Here is an 18,965-nt window from a genome sequence, read left to right as displayed (position 1 = left end):
CCACCAAGTGTTCCCGAAGCAATGCGCATGGCGCATACTCTCTTGAATCAAATCATCCTTGACGAGCCGGAGAAGGCTAAGTTTGAAACTGTTAGTGGTGAAAAGAGGAAATGGGACAACAACCACAACAACAACAGGGGTAGGAACTATGATCAAAACCCGGCAAAACGACATGAAGGGTTCAGGCAAAACAACAACATGCACAACAACAACACCAACCCCAACAACAACAACCGCACCAATCCGAACTACAAAGGAACCCTACCACAATGCAATAGGTGCTACAAGCACCACACTGGGTATTGCAATGTTATCTGTGAGAAGTGCCAACGATCTGGACATGTTGGCAAGGATTGCAAGGTTACCACTTTGAATGTGAAGCCAAACCACAACAACAATGGGCCTAAGAAGTGTTATGAATGTGGAAAGACGGGCCATTTCAGAAACGAGTGTCCTAACAAGCGTAAGGATGGCGGACCACCACGTGCTAGAGCCTTCAACGTTAATGCAAGGGACGCTCGCGACAACCCCGACTTGGTGACAGGTATATTCAAGATCAACAATCTTTTAGCTTCTGTCCTATTTGATACTGGTGCCGATAGGAGCTATGTGTGTAGACATTTTTGTGATAAGTTAGATTGGTCGTTAGTTCCTTTGAAGGAAAGTATGCTTGTCGAGGTCGCCAATGGAAAACTTGAAAAGGTCGACCATATTAGTCGTGGAGCTATTATCAACATAGCTGGTGCAGATTTCGAAATTGATTTGATACCTATCAAACTGGGAAGTTTTGACGTGATCGTCGGTATGGATTGGTTGAGCAAGATAAAGGCCGATGTTATCTGTGGAGATAAAGCACTTCGCATACCACAAGGAGATGGCGAACCACTGGTTATCTATGGAGAGAGATGTACCTCGAAGTTGAACCTCATTAGTTGCGTGAAAGCGCAAAAGATTATGAAGAAGGGACGCTTTGCTGTCCTAGCACATGTGAAAGCGGTAGAAACTGAGATGAAGAACGTGAACGACGTTCGAATTGTGAACGAATTTTCTGATGTCTTCCCAGAGGAATTGCCTGGATTACCGCTGCAGAGAGCAGTAGAGTTTCAGATTGACTTAGTGCCAGGAGCTGCACCTGTAGCTCGCGCACCTTATAGACTCGCACCTTCCGAGATGCAAGAATTACAGAGTCAACTACAAGAGCTATTAGATCGAGGGTTTATCCAACCAAGCTTCTCACCTTGGGGCGCACCTGTGTTGTTTGTAAAGAAGAAGGATGGATCCTTCTGTATGTGTATCGACTACCGTGAACTCAACAAATTGACTATCAAGAATCGATATCCTCTTCCACGAATTGATGACCTTTTTGATCAACTACAAGGATCGAGCGTTTATTCAAAGATTGATTTGCGATCCGGATATCACCAGCTGAGGGTGAAGGAAAGTGACGTGATGAAAACTGCATTCAGGACCCGTTATGGTCATTATGAGTTCCTCGTGATGCCATTCGGTTTGACAAATGCCCCTGCCGTGTTCATGGATCTCATGAATCGTGTCTGCAAGCCTTACTTGGATAAGTTTGTTATCGTCTTCATAGATGATATCCTCATCTACTCTAAGAGCGAAGAAGAACATGAGCAACACCTTCGGCTAGTGCTTGAACTCTTAAGGCAAGAGCAACTTTACGCCAAATTCTCCAAGTGCGAATTTTGGTTGAAGGAAGTACAGTTTTTGGGTCATGTTGTGAACGACCAGGGTATCAAAGTTGATCCCGCCAAGATTGAAGCCATCAGCAAGTGGGAGACCCCCACTACTCCAACGCATATTCGCCAATTTCTAGGTCTCGCCGGTTATTATCGAAGGTTTATCGAAGGATTTTCTCTGATTGCGCGTCCTTTGACCGCACTGACTCACAAGGGCAAGAAGTTCATTTGGGAACCCACACAAGAATCAGCATTCCAAACTTTGAAGAAGAAGTTAACCTCCGCACCTATCCTATCACTTCCTGAAGGCAGTGACGACTTTGTTGTTTATTGCGATGCATCGAAGAGTAGTTTTGGTTGTGTACTGATGCAACGATCAAAGGTTATTGCCTATGCCTCCCGCCAATTGAAGATTCACGAGCGGAACTACACTACACATGATCTTGAACTTGGAGCCGTTGTCTTTGCACTCAAATTGTGGAGACATTATCTGTATGGAACTAAGAGCACTATCTTCACCGACCACAAGAGTCTCCAGCACATCTTTGATCAGAAGCAACTAAATATGAGACAGCGTCGATGGATTGAGACGCTCAACGACTACGATTGTGAACTCCGTTATCACCCTAGCAAGGCCAATGTTGTAGCTGACGCTTTAAGCCGAAAGGAGAGGACGGCACCTCTCCGTGTTAGGGCTCTGAACATCACCATCCATTCGAACCTCAACAACCAGATCAGAGTAGCCCAAGTTGAGGCTCTCAAGGAGGAGAACATATCTCACGAGCATTTGAACATACTTGTCTCTCGATTCGAGGTTAGAGAGTCTGGACTCCGATGTTATGCCGGAAGAATTTGGGTACCTTACTATGGAGATCTACGAAGCCTGATACTTGATGAAGCACACAAATCGAGATATTCGATTCACCCCGGTGCAGGTAAGATGTACCACGACCTTAAAGAACAGTATTGGTGGCCAAATCTTAAGAAGGACGTTGCGACTTATGTTGGTAAGTGTTTGACTTGCTCGAAGGTTAAAGCCGAACATCAGAGACCTTCTGGGTTACTTCAACAGCCGGAAATCCCACAATGGAAGTGGGAAAGGATCACAATGGATTTCATTACTAAGCTGCCGAAGACGGTGGGCGGATGCGATACTATTTGGGTTATTGTTGACCGCCTCACCAAATCTGCACACTTCCTAGCGATGAAGGAAACTGATACAATGGAAAGACTTGCTCAGCTGTACATCAAAGAGGTTGTATCTCGTCATGGTGTACCTTTATCAATCATCTCCGATCGCGATCCCCGTTTTGCTTCCAGATTTTGGCGTTCTTTGCAAGAAGCCATGGGAACTCGTCTTGACATGAGTACTGCTTATCATCCTCAGACTGACGGGCAAAGTGAACGAACGATTCAGACCTTGGAGGACATGCTGCGTGCATGTGTCATTGATTTTGGAAAGGCCTGGGAAAGGCATTTGCCACTCGCCGAATTCTCGTACAACAACAGTTATCACTCAAGCATTAATGCTGCACCTTTTGAAGCATTGTATGGTCGTAAGTGCCGATCTCCTATTTGTTGGGCCGAAGTAGGCGAAAAGCAAATCACCGGACCCGAGGTAGTTCACGAAACTACGGAGAAGATTGCTCAGATCCAAGCTAGACTTAAGACTGCCCGTGATCGCCAAAAGAGCTATGCCGATCTTAAACGGAAAGACTTTGAATTTAATGTTGGTGATCGTGTAATGTTGAAGGTTGCACCTTGGAAAGGTGTGATCCGTTTTGGAAAACGTGGAAAGTTGAACCCACGATACATTGGTCCTTTCGAGATCTTGGAACGTGTTGGACCAGTTGCATACCGTTTGGATCTACCAGCACAATTGAGCTCAGTTCATCCTACCTTCCATGTGTCAAACTTGAAGAAGTGTCTTGCTGCACCCGAACTCATCATACCATTGGAAGAACTTACTATTGATGACAAACTCCACTTTGTGGAGGAACCTGTTGAGATTATGGATCGTGAGATCAAAACTTTGAAACGCAACAAGATTCCGATTGTACGAGTACGATGGAATGCCAAACGAGGACCTGAGTTTACTTGGGAACGAGAGGATCAAATGATGCGGAAATATCCTCATCTTTTCCCGACTCCTCCATCTACTTCAGCTTAAATTTCGGGACGAAATTTTCTTTAACAGGTGGGTAATGTAACGACCCTGGTTTTTCCAACGTTATTTATTAATAATTATTATTATTAATACGCTTGATTAATCGAATGTATGTTATTACATTTACATGTTGCTTTGATTGCCCGTACTTGAACTTTAAATGCCCGAAACGTCTTTGTGACACCCGGAACTTGCACGAATAATATTTTAAGATATTATTTACATTCATGATTAATTTTATTAATCATTTTAATTAACTAAGGTAATAGATTAATTACTTGGGCTTTATTTGGTTTAACTAGAGATTTATTGAACTTGGGCTTTAATTAATGAAATGGACTCATGACTTTGGGCTTATAAGCCCACCCTACTTCCTATATGGACTTAACTAGCCCAACATTGCATGTAAGTATTACTTTCATAAGTAACTAGTTAGTTTGTGCATTTGGAATCAAATTACTTGCTATCCCCATGCACATACACCAAGTAACCACCTTTTTCAAGCTTTACACTCTAGTAACCATTGAACTTATCCTCCCCCCCTTTGTGAAGAGCAAAACCGTCGGCCTAGGTGGTTAGAAGGGGATTCAAAACTTTTTTTTTGCATTACATACTCACTTGAAGTCTTCATTCCAAAATACACACACACTAGCATTTCAAATTTTCTCTCAAACTCTCTCTAGTTCTTGTAAGTGTATGAACTTTATTTCTCTTCTTTTTTTCTTCAACCAAAACCGATTTCCAATCCATCTTCATCATCATTCTTTGTTGTTAAATTGTTACTTGTTCTTGTTTAAGGTTGATTACTTGTAAGTTACTAGTTATTATTTACTTACTTACTTGTCTTTCTTTACTAAGTTACAAGATCAAACTTTCTAGTTTTGATTCTTCATCTTTATCTTGTTATGACAAGAACATCAAGAACATAATCTATCTAGTTATGTTCTACATATTTTGTTTCAAAAGATTTAAAGTTTATAATCTTTATAATTGTTACTTGTGTTCTTGTTTGTTGTATGTTACTAGAATACCACCTTCATGGTTGGTTTAGGCTTATCATTCATTTTCTTTATTTCTTATTGTTAGTTGCTTACTACACATTTGAACAAGGACATGAAACCAACAAGAGCTTACACTTTGGTGCAAGTATCATGGATCCAACACTTGGTTGTGATCTTTCTTAGTGTTCATGAACTTGTTCATAAACTTACATGTAACCTTGGTTCATCAAACACTTACAACACTTGCACTTGAGTTATGATGGACAAACCTTGGTCAAAATGATGTTAACACATCAACGAGTTGTACACTTGAAGCTATACGCATCAAGAATGAGAACCGTGATGAACATCAAGCACCGAGACAACCGGAACTCTCCAAAACCCACTGCATTCTGTCCAAAAGTTTCTGACCTACTGCTTCTGGAACAGACCAGTAGACCTGGTCTGTTCTAACCTTGATTTTTAGATAGAACTTTTCGAGTAGATAACTTTTCATATAGGACTCGTCTTAATCCGAGTTACGGTTTAGGATTTATGGCCCTCCGATCGTTACCATGTCCTTTAACGTTGTGCAGAAATTTCTGACCTACTCGCACTTAGACCGTCGCCACAGTCAAACCAAGACGAGTTTGCTTCTGTAAATTTTACCACACTTAAGGGACTCATAGACGGAGCCATGACCACTGGTCTCACCTTAATTCAGTAAGGGTAGAGGCCGTGGTGACTGACCGAAGTCAGCCTTTGTTTTAAACGACTTTCATAAACGAGTCTTACTTGTTACCTTTTGTTTAATGATGATTGATGATGACCCTTATGACCTTAATTACGTACTTGTAAACCTTTTGAGACGACTTATTGACTTAGTGCTATTTGACTTAGGTTGAGGACGTTTGGACCGTTACTTGCACACCACTTTCCGACTACTACCTTACCATTACTACTAATCATTGTGAGTTATAGCATTCCCTTTTTACTTTAACTTATTTTGGGAACTGAGAATACATGCGGATTTTATGTTTTACATACTAGGCACGAGTACTTAAACTTTATATATGTGTGGGTTATATAACGGCAGAAACATTCCCTTTAGCTCGGTAACGTTTAATCATTGGTTTTTGAACCGTGAACGCGAATCTTAGATATGGATCCATAGGGTTTGACATCCCCACTCGGGCTAGTAGCGCTAGCATTTAACGAGTGTTTAATACTTCGAGGTTATACGCACTTGCCAAGTGCACTTTAAGGGGGTACATTAAACGTTAAGTTAGTTACCGGGTGCCCACGGTTAAGCATATACTTTTACATACTTTTGAAACGCTCGTTGTAGCACTGAAATCTCGTGGCCTACTTACATTACTGTTATACTTAAACTATAGCTCACCAACCTTTGTGTTGACCTTTTTAAGCATGTATTTTCTCAGGTGCTTGAAGTCGCTTCCGCTATCATACTTGTTGTGCTGTAGAACCCGCTGCCTAGAGTTGTTAACGCATGACTACTTATGTTGCATTCAAACTTTTTACTTATGAACTTATGTTATGTAACGACCATTATGGTCACGTACACTTATTTAATGCTTCTACTTAGCGAAGCATACTTTTGATTTGTAAAACAATTGACGTATGTTATGACGTCACTTTTATTAATGAATACAAACTCTGTTTTGAAAACGCATATAGTACTTAACCTTGTAATGATCCTGTTGTTGATGGTCCGTACATGATGATTTAGTACGGGGCGTCACACTACCACTCAATGATGGACGTGGGCTTACTACCGTCAAGTAGCCTATTCAGTCTCAAATTGAGTACTAAAGTCAAATTCTCCTCCACAAAAGAAAGCAGCATACATACCCGTTTAAGCATAGTCGTTCGGTTAAGGTCTCGGGATAAGAGGTGAGGCGGTTTCGAGTGCTCATGGGCCAATTTTGGGTGAGGTAATGCTAATTGATCCTCCGTAGTTGATGAACCTCTTTTAGAGCATGTTACTCGTAAGTCAAAAGAGTTCTATGCCCATGGAAAATAGGATCTCAATGTTCAATGTTGATTTATGGTCGGCCAAATGAATGAGACTTGTTCACCTTTGGAAAAAGAGAGTGCTAACCCGAAGCACCGTCCCCCTTACAGTTGTATGTTAGGAAGAATTTAATCTCAAGCTCAAGACTTTAGAAGGGGAAGGTAGCAGTCTTCCGAGGGGATGTTATAGCTGCTACATTAATTGGAGATGGAGCTTCTACAATTGCTTTAGCGGGAGGCGATCGAGCGACAACTTCTAAGGAAGGTCTTCATTCCCCATTGGAAGAAGTAAAAAAAAAAGGAAATGGATAGAGATAAAGTTGCAGAAGTGCTTCAAGATCTCATGAAATAAGGCAGAATTTAGAACAAAACTTTCCATCTCTTGCTTTCATAAATTTTTATTTATTTATTTTTTATTTGTGAAAATCCCAATTACATTACCGCAGGCCAAAATACTGTTTGGAAAAGCAAGCCAGAGAAAAGCTATTCATCTTAGCAGTTACACAAGTGAATGAAATGATTCTTCCCCCGAGGGTGACTTCACTACCTAGATCCTCATCTTTTGAACTCGTTCTGGCAGCTAGTTTAATGGCACCGGCATCTAATCTAGTCTAGATCGATTCCTTAAGAGCTTCTTCTCTAGCAGGCGATTTGGCCCATTTTATCTTTCCTGGTAATAAGGAAAGGCATTTCCCTATCACCATCGCCTTCCTTTATTCTGAATTCATTTAGTCTCAAAAGAAAGAGCTAGCTAACCACACCAATTCCATTCTAATTATCTCCGACAGAGCTGGATAGTTGCCATCAACCCTTTAGAGCGAGGGCCCTTCGAGACCAATCCAGAAGGAATAAGGCCTTTACGCCTTGATCCTTGAGCAAAATCATTGACCTTGCACCTAGTTTGATTAGGACATTGTCGCATTTCATCTCAAAGAGGATCTAACTCTTTCTTTCCAGCTTAGCCGAACTACTTGGCTCGGATCAATTCACTCTTTCTTTATCACAAGAAAATAGCCAAAGAGCTGATGAGAGAGCACCGTCTTCTCTTATTCCTGAAAACAGAGCAGTTATTACAAAAAGACTCGCATCTCTAACAAGAAAATCGAGAAAATACCTCCCCTTTGGTTTGATGGCCTCCTGATAAGAGTGAAAGCAGATTCAGAATCGGACTCTTGGACGTGGGATCTTACCTAAATCAATTTTCATTGAGTGGGGTAAGTCTCAAAAAGCATTTCACCGGTGCTCAGTCCTTCTCCCCTTACTCCAAGAGCCGATACAGCCTCTATTCCTTCAACTGCAGTTAGGCCTTTTTCTAATCCTAAAGCCCTTATCCCAAGAGTTTTAGAAAAGGCTACCAACTTCCTCTGAACCAAGAGGATAAGTCGATGGTGTGGCCTCTCCGAACGCTGCTTGTTAAGTACACTATTCCGCTTAACTTAAAGCCCCTACTTGAGTAGATCTATGTTGTGTAAGCGCTATTCAATGTTGGCTTTGAAGTAGCAGGCACGAGGGAGCGCGGAGCTTGTGCGCGTACAAGTATTGCTTGGTGGCTTAACTAACGAAAGAAAAATGGAACCAGATACATTCTTAAAGGAATGCGCTTCGCCTTGGATCATCATCTGGCATCAGGGTTATGTTCAGTACGATCTTAAGGAAAGCATACGGGGAAACAATCAAGAAGCTTCCTGCCTGGTATCTGATTAGATGCACTGGTCTGGCTATCTCATAGTCTGGTACTCACTGCGAGTAGAAAAAATCAGGTATATAGTAAGCTCTCTTGCAGCCGGTTACTACGAAAAAATTAACAATGTTAGCATGTATAACAAATACCTTATTTATCAGGTTAACAAGTTAAGTTGGTTTACATTAACATACTTTTTCCAAAAATATATAGCCTATAATAGTAATTTTTTTGGGTATAGCCTACATTGAAACAAAATTATTGAGTAGCTTAAAACCTTTTAAATTTGTTGTAAGTAGTTTAATTATTTTTAATGACCTAATATATACAACAACAAAGAGCTAAAGTAAGACGTATATACTTTAAGAATAAAGAGATGAATACTTTAAGAAGTATATTGAAGAATGGCGTGTCTTCGCAACATATTTGATTATACTAAAAAAGAAGTTGCAAATGCTATTAAACTTAATGATTCAAGTACGGTGAAATAGTAAAAAAAATGTGGTGCAAAGCATTCATATCATGACTTTTGAGGCTTGTATTATAACTCTCCCTTGAAAGACAATTTATTTTGTTTGAGAGCAACTAGTACGGTCTCGATAAAGAACTTGCTAAGAAAACTCAGTGGGAAAACACTTTAGCTAAGGAGAAAAAAAGTGCAACATATACTATGAACCGTTAAACGTTGAAATGTTTTAAACACGCCGCATGTCAATATTGTGAATGTGTTTTCTCAAAACACACAACTATAAAAAGTCAATCAAAGAAATCAACAAAACAATTCATCTCTTACATAATTTAATACTTTGCTTTTGAAAACAAAAAAAAAAAAACAAAAAAAAAACCCTTTGTAATACCATGCGCAATTGCGAGTAAATTAATATCACGGATTTTTGCACGGAGATATGAATTTTTGAAGTTGATGCAGTTCTTTGAATTAGATGCAATTTGGGTATGCTGCCGCCACCAAAAAGGTTTTCATCTGTCATTGAAAACGATTGGCCGCTTTTCTTCAAAAAGTCTCGTCAAGTTTTTTTTATCCGGTTTGACCGTTCATTTTTCTCTATTTCAAACCGAGAGCCAGAGGGCATATTTACCAATATAACTAATAGACAAAATTTGTCTTATTTGTTATGAATAGTACTATTCATAACAAATATTTACAAACTTAACCCCCTAACTTTCATTAAAATACAAATCGAACCCCCCCACTTTATACTTATATTCTAAATTATTATTTATCTCATCACTAACATCAAAAATACTGAATAATAACACCCACCACGCTTTATCGACTTGTACACTGCGCTCAAACAGTAGGACCCACATAGGCCACTACTGTGCTACATTTTTTTTGTCTCCAACAATAAAAGAGGCAACTTTCTTAAAATGAACAACCCTTCAATGCTACCAAAAGATGTCGAAAAATATTTTTTTTTTTTACAAATTAGATCAACTAACATTAACGCTAAAAGAAGCAACTTTCACAAAAGGAACAACCCTTCAATGTTAGATGTCGAAAAAAAATTCTTTTTTACAAAATAGATCTACAAAAGGAAAGACATTTTTTTTAACTCGCATTCAAAACGGAGCACCCGGCGTGAAGCGAGGGCTCCACAACTAGTTAGAATTAAATGATATATCTAGAAATATATTCAGTTATGTTATAATTCAGTAGGCTTATAACTACCTTTAGTGGTTTGATTCTTGATGTTATAATTCAGTAGGCTTATAACTACCTTTAGTGGTTTGATTCTTGATGTTATAATTCAGTAGGCTTATAACTACCTTTAGTGATTTGATTCTTGATTTAGAATACTAATAATGAAGTGTAAGAACAAAGATGATAATGGAGAGAAAGAAAGAAACACTTTGTAAGTGTGAGAAATGGTGCAAGTTTAATGCTTGCATTCATGAGTATTTATAGCCTAAAATCTCAATATAAAAATACATACTTTGTGTACCAAAATTGACTATATGTATACACCAAAATTGACTATCCATATCTATATTATTATTATTATTATAACACTCCCCCTTGGATAGCAATTTTATTTTGTTGAAGATCAACTATAAATTACTGCCTCGTAAAAACCTTGCTTAAAGAAAACCCAGTGGGAAAAAACTTTAGCTAAGGGAAAAAGAGTGCAGCATGGAGTTGACTCCCCCTCAAGTAGACATCGCTTCAGCTGTTACATCTTTTGAACATGTCTCATGCCAATGTTATGAACGTGTGTTCTGAAAATAGCAGTTGGAAGCGCTTTCGTGAAAAGATCAGCAGAGTTTTTGCTAGATTGCACATATCTCATTTCAATCTGGTTGTCCTTAATGAGATTTTGAGTGTATGAGAAGAATCTAGGTGGTATGTGTTTTGTTCGGTCACTTTTGATATACCCTTCTTTCATCTGTGCTATGCAAGCTGCATTATCTTCATAGATAGTTGTTGGACTTTTATCGCGTTCTAGTCCACAAGAATCAGTAATGAGTTGTGTCATTGATCTCAACCAAAAACATTCTCGAGTAGCTTCATGTAATGCAATCACTTCGGCATGATTTGACGATGTAGCAACAAGTGTTTGTTTTTGAGAACGCCATGATATTGCAGTACCTCCATTTAGGAATACATATCCAGTTTGAGATTTAGCTTTATGTGGATCAGATAAATAACCTGCATCTGCATAACCAACCAAATCTTGTTTTGATTCGTTAGAATAAAATAATCCTAAATCAGTAGTTCCTCGAAGGTATCGAAATATGTGTTTGATCCCATTCCAGTGTCTTTTGGTAGGAGCAGAGCTGAACCTTGCCAACAAATTAACTGCAAAAGAAATGTCAGGTCTTGTACAATTTGTAAGATACATAAGAGCTCCAATTGCACTAAGATATGGTACTTCTGGTCCAAGAATGTCTTCTTGATCTTCACATGGACGAAATGGATCAGCTTCAACATTGAGTGATCTAACAACCATAGGAGTACTTAATGGTTTTGCCTTGTCCATATTGAAACGTTTCAAAATCTTTTCAGTATATGTTGTTTGATGTACAAGTAAACCATTAGGCATATGCTCAATTTGTAAACCAAGGCAATACTTGGTTTTTCCGAGATCTTTCATTTCAAATTCTTTCTTTAGAAGTTGAATGGCTTCATGGATCTCTTTATTTGTACCTATGATGTTAAGATCATCAACATAAACAGCTATGATCACATATCCGGATGTTGTTTTCTTAATGAAAACACAAGGGCAAGTAAGATTATTTGTATACCCTTTGCTTATCAAGTAATCACTTAATCGGTTATACCACATACGTCCCGATTGTTTTAACCCATATAAAGATCTTTGTAATTTAATCGAATACATTTCTTTGGGTTTTGCATTTGATGCTTCTGGTACCTTAAATCCTTCAGGTATCTTCATATATATATCACTATCAAGTGATCCATATAGATAAGCAGTCACAACATCCATGAGATGCATTTCTAAATTTTTAGAAACTGCCAGACTGATTAAGTACCTAAAAGTAATTGCATCCATAACAGGAGAATAAGTTTCTTCATAATCAATTCCCGGTCTTTGAGAAAAACCTTGAGCTACAAGTCTAGCTTTATACCTTGTAACTTCATTTTTCTCATTTCTTTTTCGGACAAAAATCCATCTGTATCCTACAGGTTTCACATCTTTAGGAGTGAGAATGATGGATCCGAAAACTTTTCTTTTATTGAGTGATTCTAATTCAGCTCGTATTGCTTCTTTCCATTGAGCCCAATCATGTCTATTTTGACATTCAACCATAGATGTTGGTTCTGGATCATCATCATTATTCATGATGTCATATGCAACATTAAATGAAAATTTCTCATCAAGATTTTTCATTTCATTTCGGTTCCATAATATTTTTGAATATGCATAATTGATTGCAATTTCTGTATTGACATCATCAATCTCCTCTGCAGTAGGAGTACTGATTTGTGGTTCTTCTTGAACACTTTCTTTTACTTCATTATCAGCTGATTTTCTTTTTCGAGGATTTTTATCCTTTGAACCGATTGGTCTTCCACGTTTCTGACGTGGCAAAGATTCATGAGTGACGTTATTGCCAGCTTTTGGAATTTCAATTCGAGCTGGAGTATTTACTGCTGGTATATATGATTTTGTCACCGTTTTTGTATCTGTAAATGCATCAGGCAATTGATTTGCAAGTTCTTGTATATGCATTATCTTTTGAACTTCTGTCTCGCATTCTTTTGTGCGAGGATCAAGATACTTTAATTGAGGTTCACACCATGAAACATCATTTTCTTTATTTTTCATTTCTCCCCCTAATCTAGGGAACAATGTTTCATTAAAATGACAATCAGCAAAACGTGCTGTAAAAACGTCACCTGTCATAGGTTCAATATACCTTAATATTGAAGATGTTTCATATCCAACATATATTCCCAACCTCCTTTGAGGACCCATTTTTGTACGTTGTGGTGTCGCAATTGGAACATACACTGCACAACCAAATGTTCTAAGATGGGAAATATTTGGCTCTTGACCAAAAGCAAGTTGTAGGGGGGAATATTTATGACTTGCACTTGGTCTGATGCGAATCAATGCAGCAGCATGTAAAATTGCATGACCCCATATAGATACAGGGAGTTTTGTTCTCATTATCAATGGTCTAGCGATTAACTGTAAACGTTTAATCAATGACTCGGCTAAACCATTTTGTGTATGCACATGAGCAACAGAATGTTCAACAACAATTCCTATAGACATGCAATAGTCATTAAATGCTTGAGATGTAAATTCACCAGCATTATCAAGTCTCACCCTTTTAATGGTGTAATCAGGAAAATGAGCTCTCAATTTAATAATTTGGGCAAGAAATTTTGCAAATGCCAAATTACGGCTTGATAACAGACAAACATGAGACCATCTGCTAGATGCGTCTATTAGAACCATGAAATATCTAAATGGTCCACATGGTGGATGAATTGGTCCACATATATCACCTTGAATTCTTTCAAGAAACATTGGTGATTCTTTCTCAACCTTAAGTGGTGAGGGTCTAGTTATCAATTTTCCAAGAGAGCAAGATGTACATGGAACCATTGTATCATGATGGATTTTTCTATCCTTTAGTGGATGTCCATGAGTACATTCAATAATCCTTTTCATCATTGTTGATCCTGGATGGCCTAATCTGTTATGCCATAAACTGAATACACCAGGATCAATATATTTTTCGTTAACTACCATATGTATTTCTGGTACATTTATATGTGTATAATGTAATCCAGAACTAAGTCTTGGCAGTTTTTCAACCACATGACTCTTGTCAGTGATACTTAAATATTTCTCATTTTCTGTTGTCACTGACTGATAATCATACCCGTTAAGGTATATGTCGGAGAAACTCAATAAATTTTTGCTTGACTTGGGAGAAAATAAGGCATCATTTATTAAAAATTTTGTACCATTTGGTAGTATGAAATTTGCCTTTCCTATCCCTTTTATCAAGTTAGCAGGTCCTGATATTGTATGTATAGTTCCTTCCGTTGGTTTTAGATCAATAAAATATTTCTCGGATTTAAGTATAGTGTGTGTAGTTCCACTGTCTGCTATACAGAGATCTCCACCACTTGATTGATGTTGTATTCCAGCAAAATTCATATTGAACTTCATATATAAGAAATAAATAGTGAGTACATTAATATTACACAATATTTTAAACGCAAATAGATAGTACTGAAATATTTAGCAAACATAATGACAAAGACAGACGATATTAAATCGTTTATTTTTCAAAAGACACACAACTTAAACATTCAAGAAATCTTCATATAAATCAGATGGTTTCTCAGTGACTGTTGGATCAATATTATCCACAAAATTTACTTCCTTTTCTTTACCTTTCAGCGAATCCTGATACATCTTAACAAGATGTTTAGATGTTCGGCAAGTATTAGCCCAGTGGCCCATTCTACCACATCTGTAGCAAGATTCTTCAGAATTTTTAGAAGAATTTTCTTCAACATCTTGTTTAATGGGCTTGTTTTGTGGTTGATATTTATATTTTCGTGGATTACTATTTCTTTGACCACCACGGCCACGACCACGACCACGTCCACGCCCATTACCATTACCATAAGGATGGTTTCTACCATAGTTATGGCTTTTGGCATGATGATGGTGATGGTTATTATAACCACGACCTTGCCCGCGTCCTTGTCCCTGTTTATAATTATTTGCAGTATTTGCTTCAGGGATTGCAAGTGTACCAGTAGGACGGGATTGCTGATTTTTCATTAATAGCTCATCATTTTGCTCTGCAACTAAGAGATATGAATTAAGTTCAGGATATGTTTTGAACTTTAGCATTCTCAAATTTCTTTGCACTGTGATGTTTGCAGCATTCATTGTGGAGAAAGTTTTCTCCATCATGTCTGCATCACTAATTTCATGTCCACAGAATTTAAGTTGTGAACATGTATTATACAGAGCTGAGCTGTATTCATTTACTTTCTTAAAGTCTTGGAACCTTAATGTTCTCCATTGTTCCATTGCAGCTGGAAGTAAAATTTCTCTTTGATTATTGAATCTGCTTTTGAGACCTTCCCATAAAACATGGGGATCTTCTACAGTCACATAATTATTTTGTAAGCATTCATCAATATGTTGATGAATAAAGCAACATGCCGTAGCTTGTTCTTTTTCAGAACAAGTGTTGTTTTCATTTATGGTTTCAAGAATGCCCATTGATTTAAGATGCATTTTTACTTTTATAACCCATGGCATGTAGTTGTTTCCAGTTGATTCTAAAGGAGTAAATTTAAGCTTTTCCAGATTCGACATTTTCTATTATCAAAAATTAAAACAAACATCATGATAAATTAGAGTCAATTTATATTCATAAGTATATAAACATTAAACATAAATTTAATATAACATAAATGATAAGTAGGTGACAGTGTCGACCATGTGTAAGCAATCATAAATAAATGTTATATAACAAAAATATAAATATTAGTAAACATAAATGAAAATTTGGCGACAGTGTCGACCATATATTTTTTCAGGTGGTATAACCGACCTATATCATTCTGGTGGTATAACCGACCATATATCATTTTGGTGGTATAACCGACCATATATCATTTTGGTGGTATAACCGACCATATATCATTTTGGTGGCAGAGCCAACCATATTTAGTATTAAGATTATCGTGCTGATAACGTGTTATAATTCAGTAGGCTTATAACTACCTTTAGTGGTTTGATTCTTGATGTTATAATTCAGTAGGCTTATAACTACCTTTAGTGGTTTGATTCTTGATGTTATAATTCAGTAGGCTTATAACTACCTTTAGTGATTTGATTCTTGATTTAGAATACTAATAATGAAGTGTAAGAACAAAGATGATAATGGAGAGAAAGAAAGAAACACTTTGTAAGTGTGAGAAATGGTGCAAGTTTAATGCTTGCATTCATGAGTATTTATAGCCTAAAATCTCAATATAAAAATACATACTTTGTGTACCAAAATTGACTATATGTATACACCAAAATTGACTATCCATATCTATATTATTATTATTATTATAACAAGTTAGAGACTATTTAGTAATTATATCTAATTAATGTATCTATCCAGGGTCGTCTAATTGCTTCTGAGGACCCTGTGCAGGAATAAAAATGGAATCTCAAACGTTAATTATTGTTTGAGTTAAACTGATATAATACCAGCTTTGTGAATCAACACTAATTCGGCCCAACACTAACTTTTTGGGTTAAAAGTATATAATTATAATTATAAATGATTTACAAAATTTTAGGCCCCTTAAAATTTTCGGGTAATTGCACATTTTACACATGTCCTAAGACGCCCTGCTCCTTATTATTTTTATTATTTTGATTATTTTGCATCTATAGTTACTTATTTGTAAACAAGTTACCTTAGCATATAAATCTCTCTTCTCTCTTCTCTCTTATATATAATAACAAAACCTAAATTAGCTCATCTCTCTTATATATAATAACAAAACCTAAATTAGCTCACTTTTAAACTAGAGAAACAATCTTAACCACCCATTACATTAGCTTCCTTTGATCTCAACCCTTGATTAACTACTAATCTAGATTATGAGCTAATAATCCCAACCTTGAATTATTTGATTACATATTTACCCCTCTAAGCTAAAAAATACGCGGCCTTTTTCACAAAAAATAGGGGTCTCAGCTTTTTTTACCATTTGCAACCTATCAACTCCCAATCAAGCGACTAAAACTCTATCAACCTCTCATAATGGAAAATAACCACAAATCACTCTAATTTCCTCTCAAAATGAGACGAATCATATCAGTAACAGCTCCATCGATAACTCTCAAATATGCTAACGAGATCCTTTATGAAGATTGAAATCGAATCAAATCACTTTTTAACAACAGAAATTGATAAATATTATGTTCATGGTTCGGGCTCAAATCGGTAGATTAATGCATCTGCAATTGGATGAAATTGATTCCAGATCGATCCACGGGCGAAATTGGTTGGAACTAGTTCCAACTTTAAATTTAATCGATGGAAACGCCAGCGCTACAATGATGAACTATTCAAGTGATTGGATTCAGTTCAGGATCTAAATTTATTCGATTGAAAATGGATGAAATTGATGCTCAACAATGGTCTTACTCCGATCACGGGCAAAACATATCAGAGGTAATCCGCTGAATAATCAAAACATTACTAGGATTCTAATCACATATATTTTTTTACTTTTTTATATTATAATAATTTAGGTTGAACTAAATGGGTTTCTAAATTTACGCATGTTTTATAATTGCCAAAAGGTATTCATTTTATTAATATGATAATTGATAATCTCTAACAATTAATAATTTGTCCCTAATTCCTATTTCGAATTCTCTAACATTCATGTTACTGTCATTTGTAATCTGTAACAGGATGAAATTTCATGAATCATTGTATACATCTTGATACATTAACTCTGAAATTAGTATTCTGTTCTCCAATAAACGATCTTTAGATAAACAGGCATAAGGATATATAATTGATGATTGACAAGCAAACAGTCTTTACAACCCATATACAAATGGTTCTAAATCGGCATACTTATCATAAAATGGTTAATCTATGAATATAAGATTAACAACTAAAGTTTTTTAATTGCCTCAGTTTGTTTCAATACATTGTAACATATCTTATTACGTTAATAAGATGATTGATACTATACCATTATATTAGGAAGTTCAATGACAGTTATAAAAAACGGTAATGTACAGGTAATACCCGAATTTAGTCTAAAAATAAGTTGACTTGATTTTATCTGTTACGGGAATTTAATTCAAATTTTCCTTGATTTTAGCCTCAATTGATTATAATTGATTTGAATGTAATATCATCCATAATTAAAACCGTGTATATATTTTGGTTTTTTAACCTTATAAATATGTCCTCTATATTTATAAGATCCTCATTCACAGATCACTTCAACACTCAAAAGCAACATAAAGCAACATCAATGGCTAATGTTTCTGCAGTAACCCCACTGAACCAATTGACCAAAGAAAAGGATGACTACAAGATTGAAGTAAAGGTACACATTGTGTGAAAGAAGTTCTTTTTCTCCAATGCATTTGTTCCATCCTCACTTGAAATGGTTTTGATCGACAAAGAGGTTTCTTGCTTTGTCTATGTATAAAATTTTTAAAGTAACATCTCTAAATCTTTGTTACATTTTTTATGATTTGAAATTCATTGTATGGTAACAAGATTAGGGCTGGGATTGAGAAGGATGTAATCCGTTATTTTGATGCTACTCTTAAGGAAGGACTATTCTTATACCTTTCTAGGTTCAGTGTCATCGATATTATAGATGACAAAATCAAGTTTATCACTAATCCTTACAAGATTATGATTTATAATACCACCAAGGTATAGAAGGCTCCTGGGTTTGAATTCCAAAATGACATATTTCGAATGGTTACTTACAATGAAGTCAATGAAAAGTTGTTGACACCTGATGAAATTTTTTGGTTAGTGATGTTGATTTATTAATTTCATGCATAAATATGCACATGTAAATGTATAAATTTATTGATATTTATGTAAATATCTATATTTAGGTAAATGAGTTTCTGAATTTCTCAGTTTCTGATATGAAATTGAAATTAATATAATTGTCTTATACATCAATAGATGTAACTGGACGGGTGATCAACATAATCAAGTTTCGAACAATCAAAGAAAAGATTGTAGAGAGGAAATTTTTGAAATTTGAGCTGCTTAATTATAGGTAATTAAACTTTAAAATAAAACTTTGTTTATTATTGATGTTTGATAAACCTAACATTTTTGCTGATATGTTAACTCCTGATCTTTAAGTGATGAGCGTA

At 36.5% G+C, this 18,965-nt stretch overlaps 1 protein-coding gene across 3 annotated transcripts; it reads left to right on the top strand.

The window, feature by feature from the left end:
• The first annotated feature begins 16,822 nt into the window (after positions 1–16,822).
• Positions 16,823–18,866, top strand: LOC139844007 (uncharacterized). Of its 3 annotated transcripts, none has more exons than XR_011757779.1 (4): positions 16,823–17,268; positions 18,054–18,166; positions 18,348–18,605; positions 18,769–18,866. XR_011757779.1 is itself a non-coding variant. In XM_071834204.1 (4 exons), the coding sequence occupies exons 1-3, from the start codon at positions 17,232–17,234 to the stop codon at positions 18,508–18,510; spliced, it is 318 nt and encodes a 105-aa protein (XP_071690305.1). In that variant the 5' UTR covers positions 16,823–17,231; the 3' UTR covers positions 18,511–18,605; positions 18,769–18,866. The 3 variants fall into 3 exon arrangements, 1 of the variants encoding a protein (XP_071690305.1); XR_011757778.1 differs by having other exon boundaries at positions 18,054–18,247; positions 18,343–18,605; XM_071834204.1 differs by having other exon boundaries at positions 18,343–18,605.
• Positions 18,867–18,965: the final 99 nt, after the last annotated feature.

The sequence above is a fragment of the Rutidosis leptorrhynchoides genome, chromosome 4 (genome assembly GCF_046630445.1).
Source record: "Rutidosis leptorrhynchoides isolate AG116_Rl617_1_P2 chromosome 4, CSIRO_AGI_Rlap_v1, whole genome shotgun sequence".
Taxonomy (NCBI): domain Eukaryota; kingdom Viridiplantae; phylum Streptophyta; class Magnoliopsida; order Asterales; family Asteraceae; genus Rutidosis; species Rutidosis leptorrhynchoides.
The sequence above is the reverse complement of the archived record's forward strand: the minus strand, read 5'-3'. Positions and strand labels throughout refer to the sequence as shown.

Excerpts from the sequence above, each read along its gene's own strand:
- LOC139844007 (XM_071834204.1), top strand. The coding sequence starts at position 17,232 with ATGGTCTTACTCCGATCACGGGCAAAACATATCAGAG. Across the intron at positions 17,269-18,053 it reads ACGGGCAAAACATATCAGAG|ATCACTTCAACACTCAAAAG; the intron begins GTAATCCGCTGA and ends CCTCATTCACAG. Across the intron at positions 18,167-18,342 it reads ACTACAAGATTGAAGTAAAG|ATTAGGGCTGGGATTGAGAA; the intron begins GTACACATTGTG and ends TATGGTAACAAG.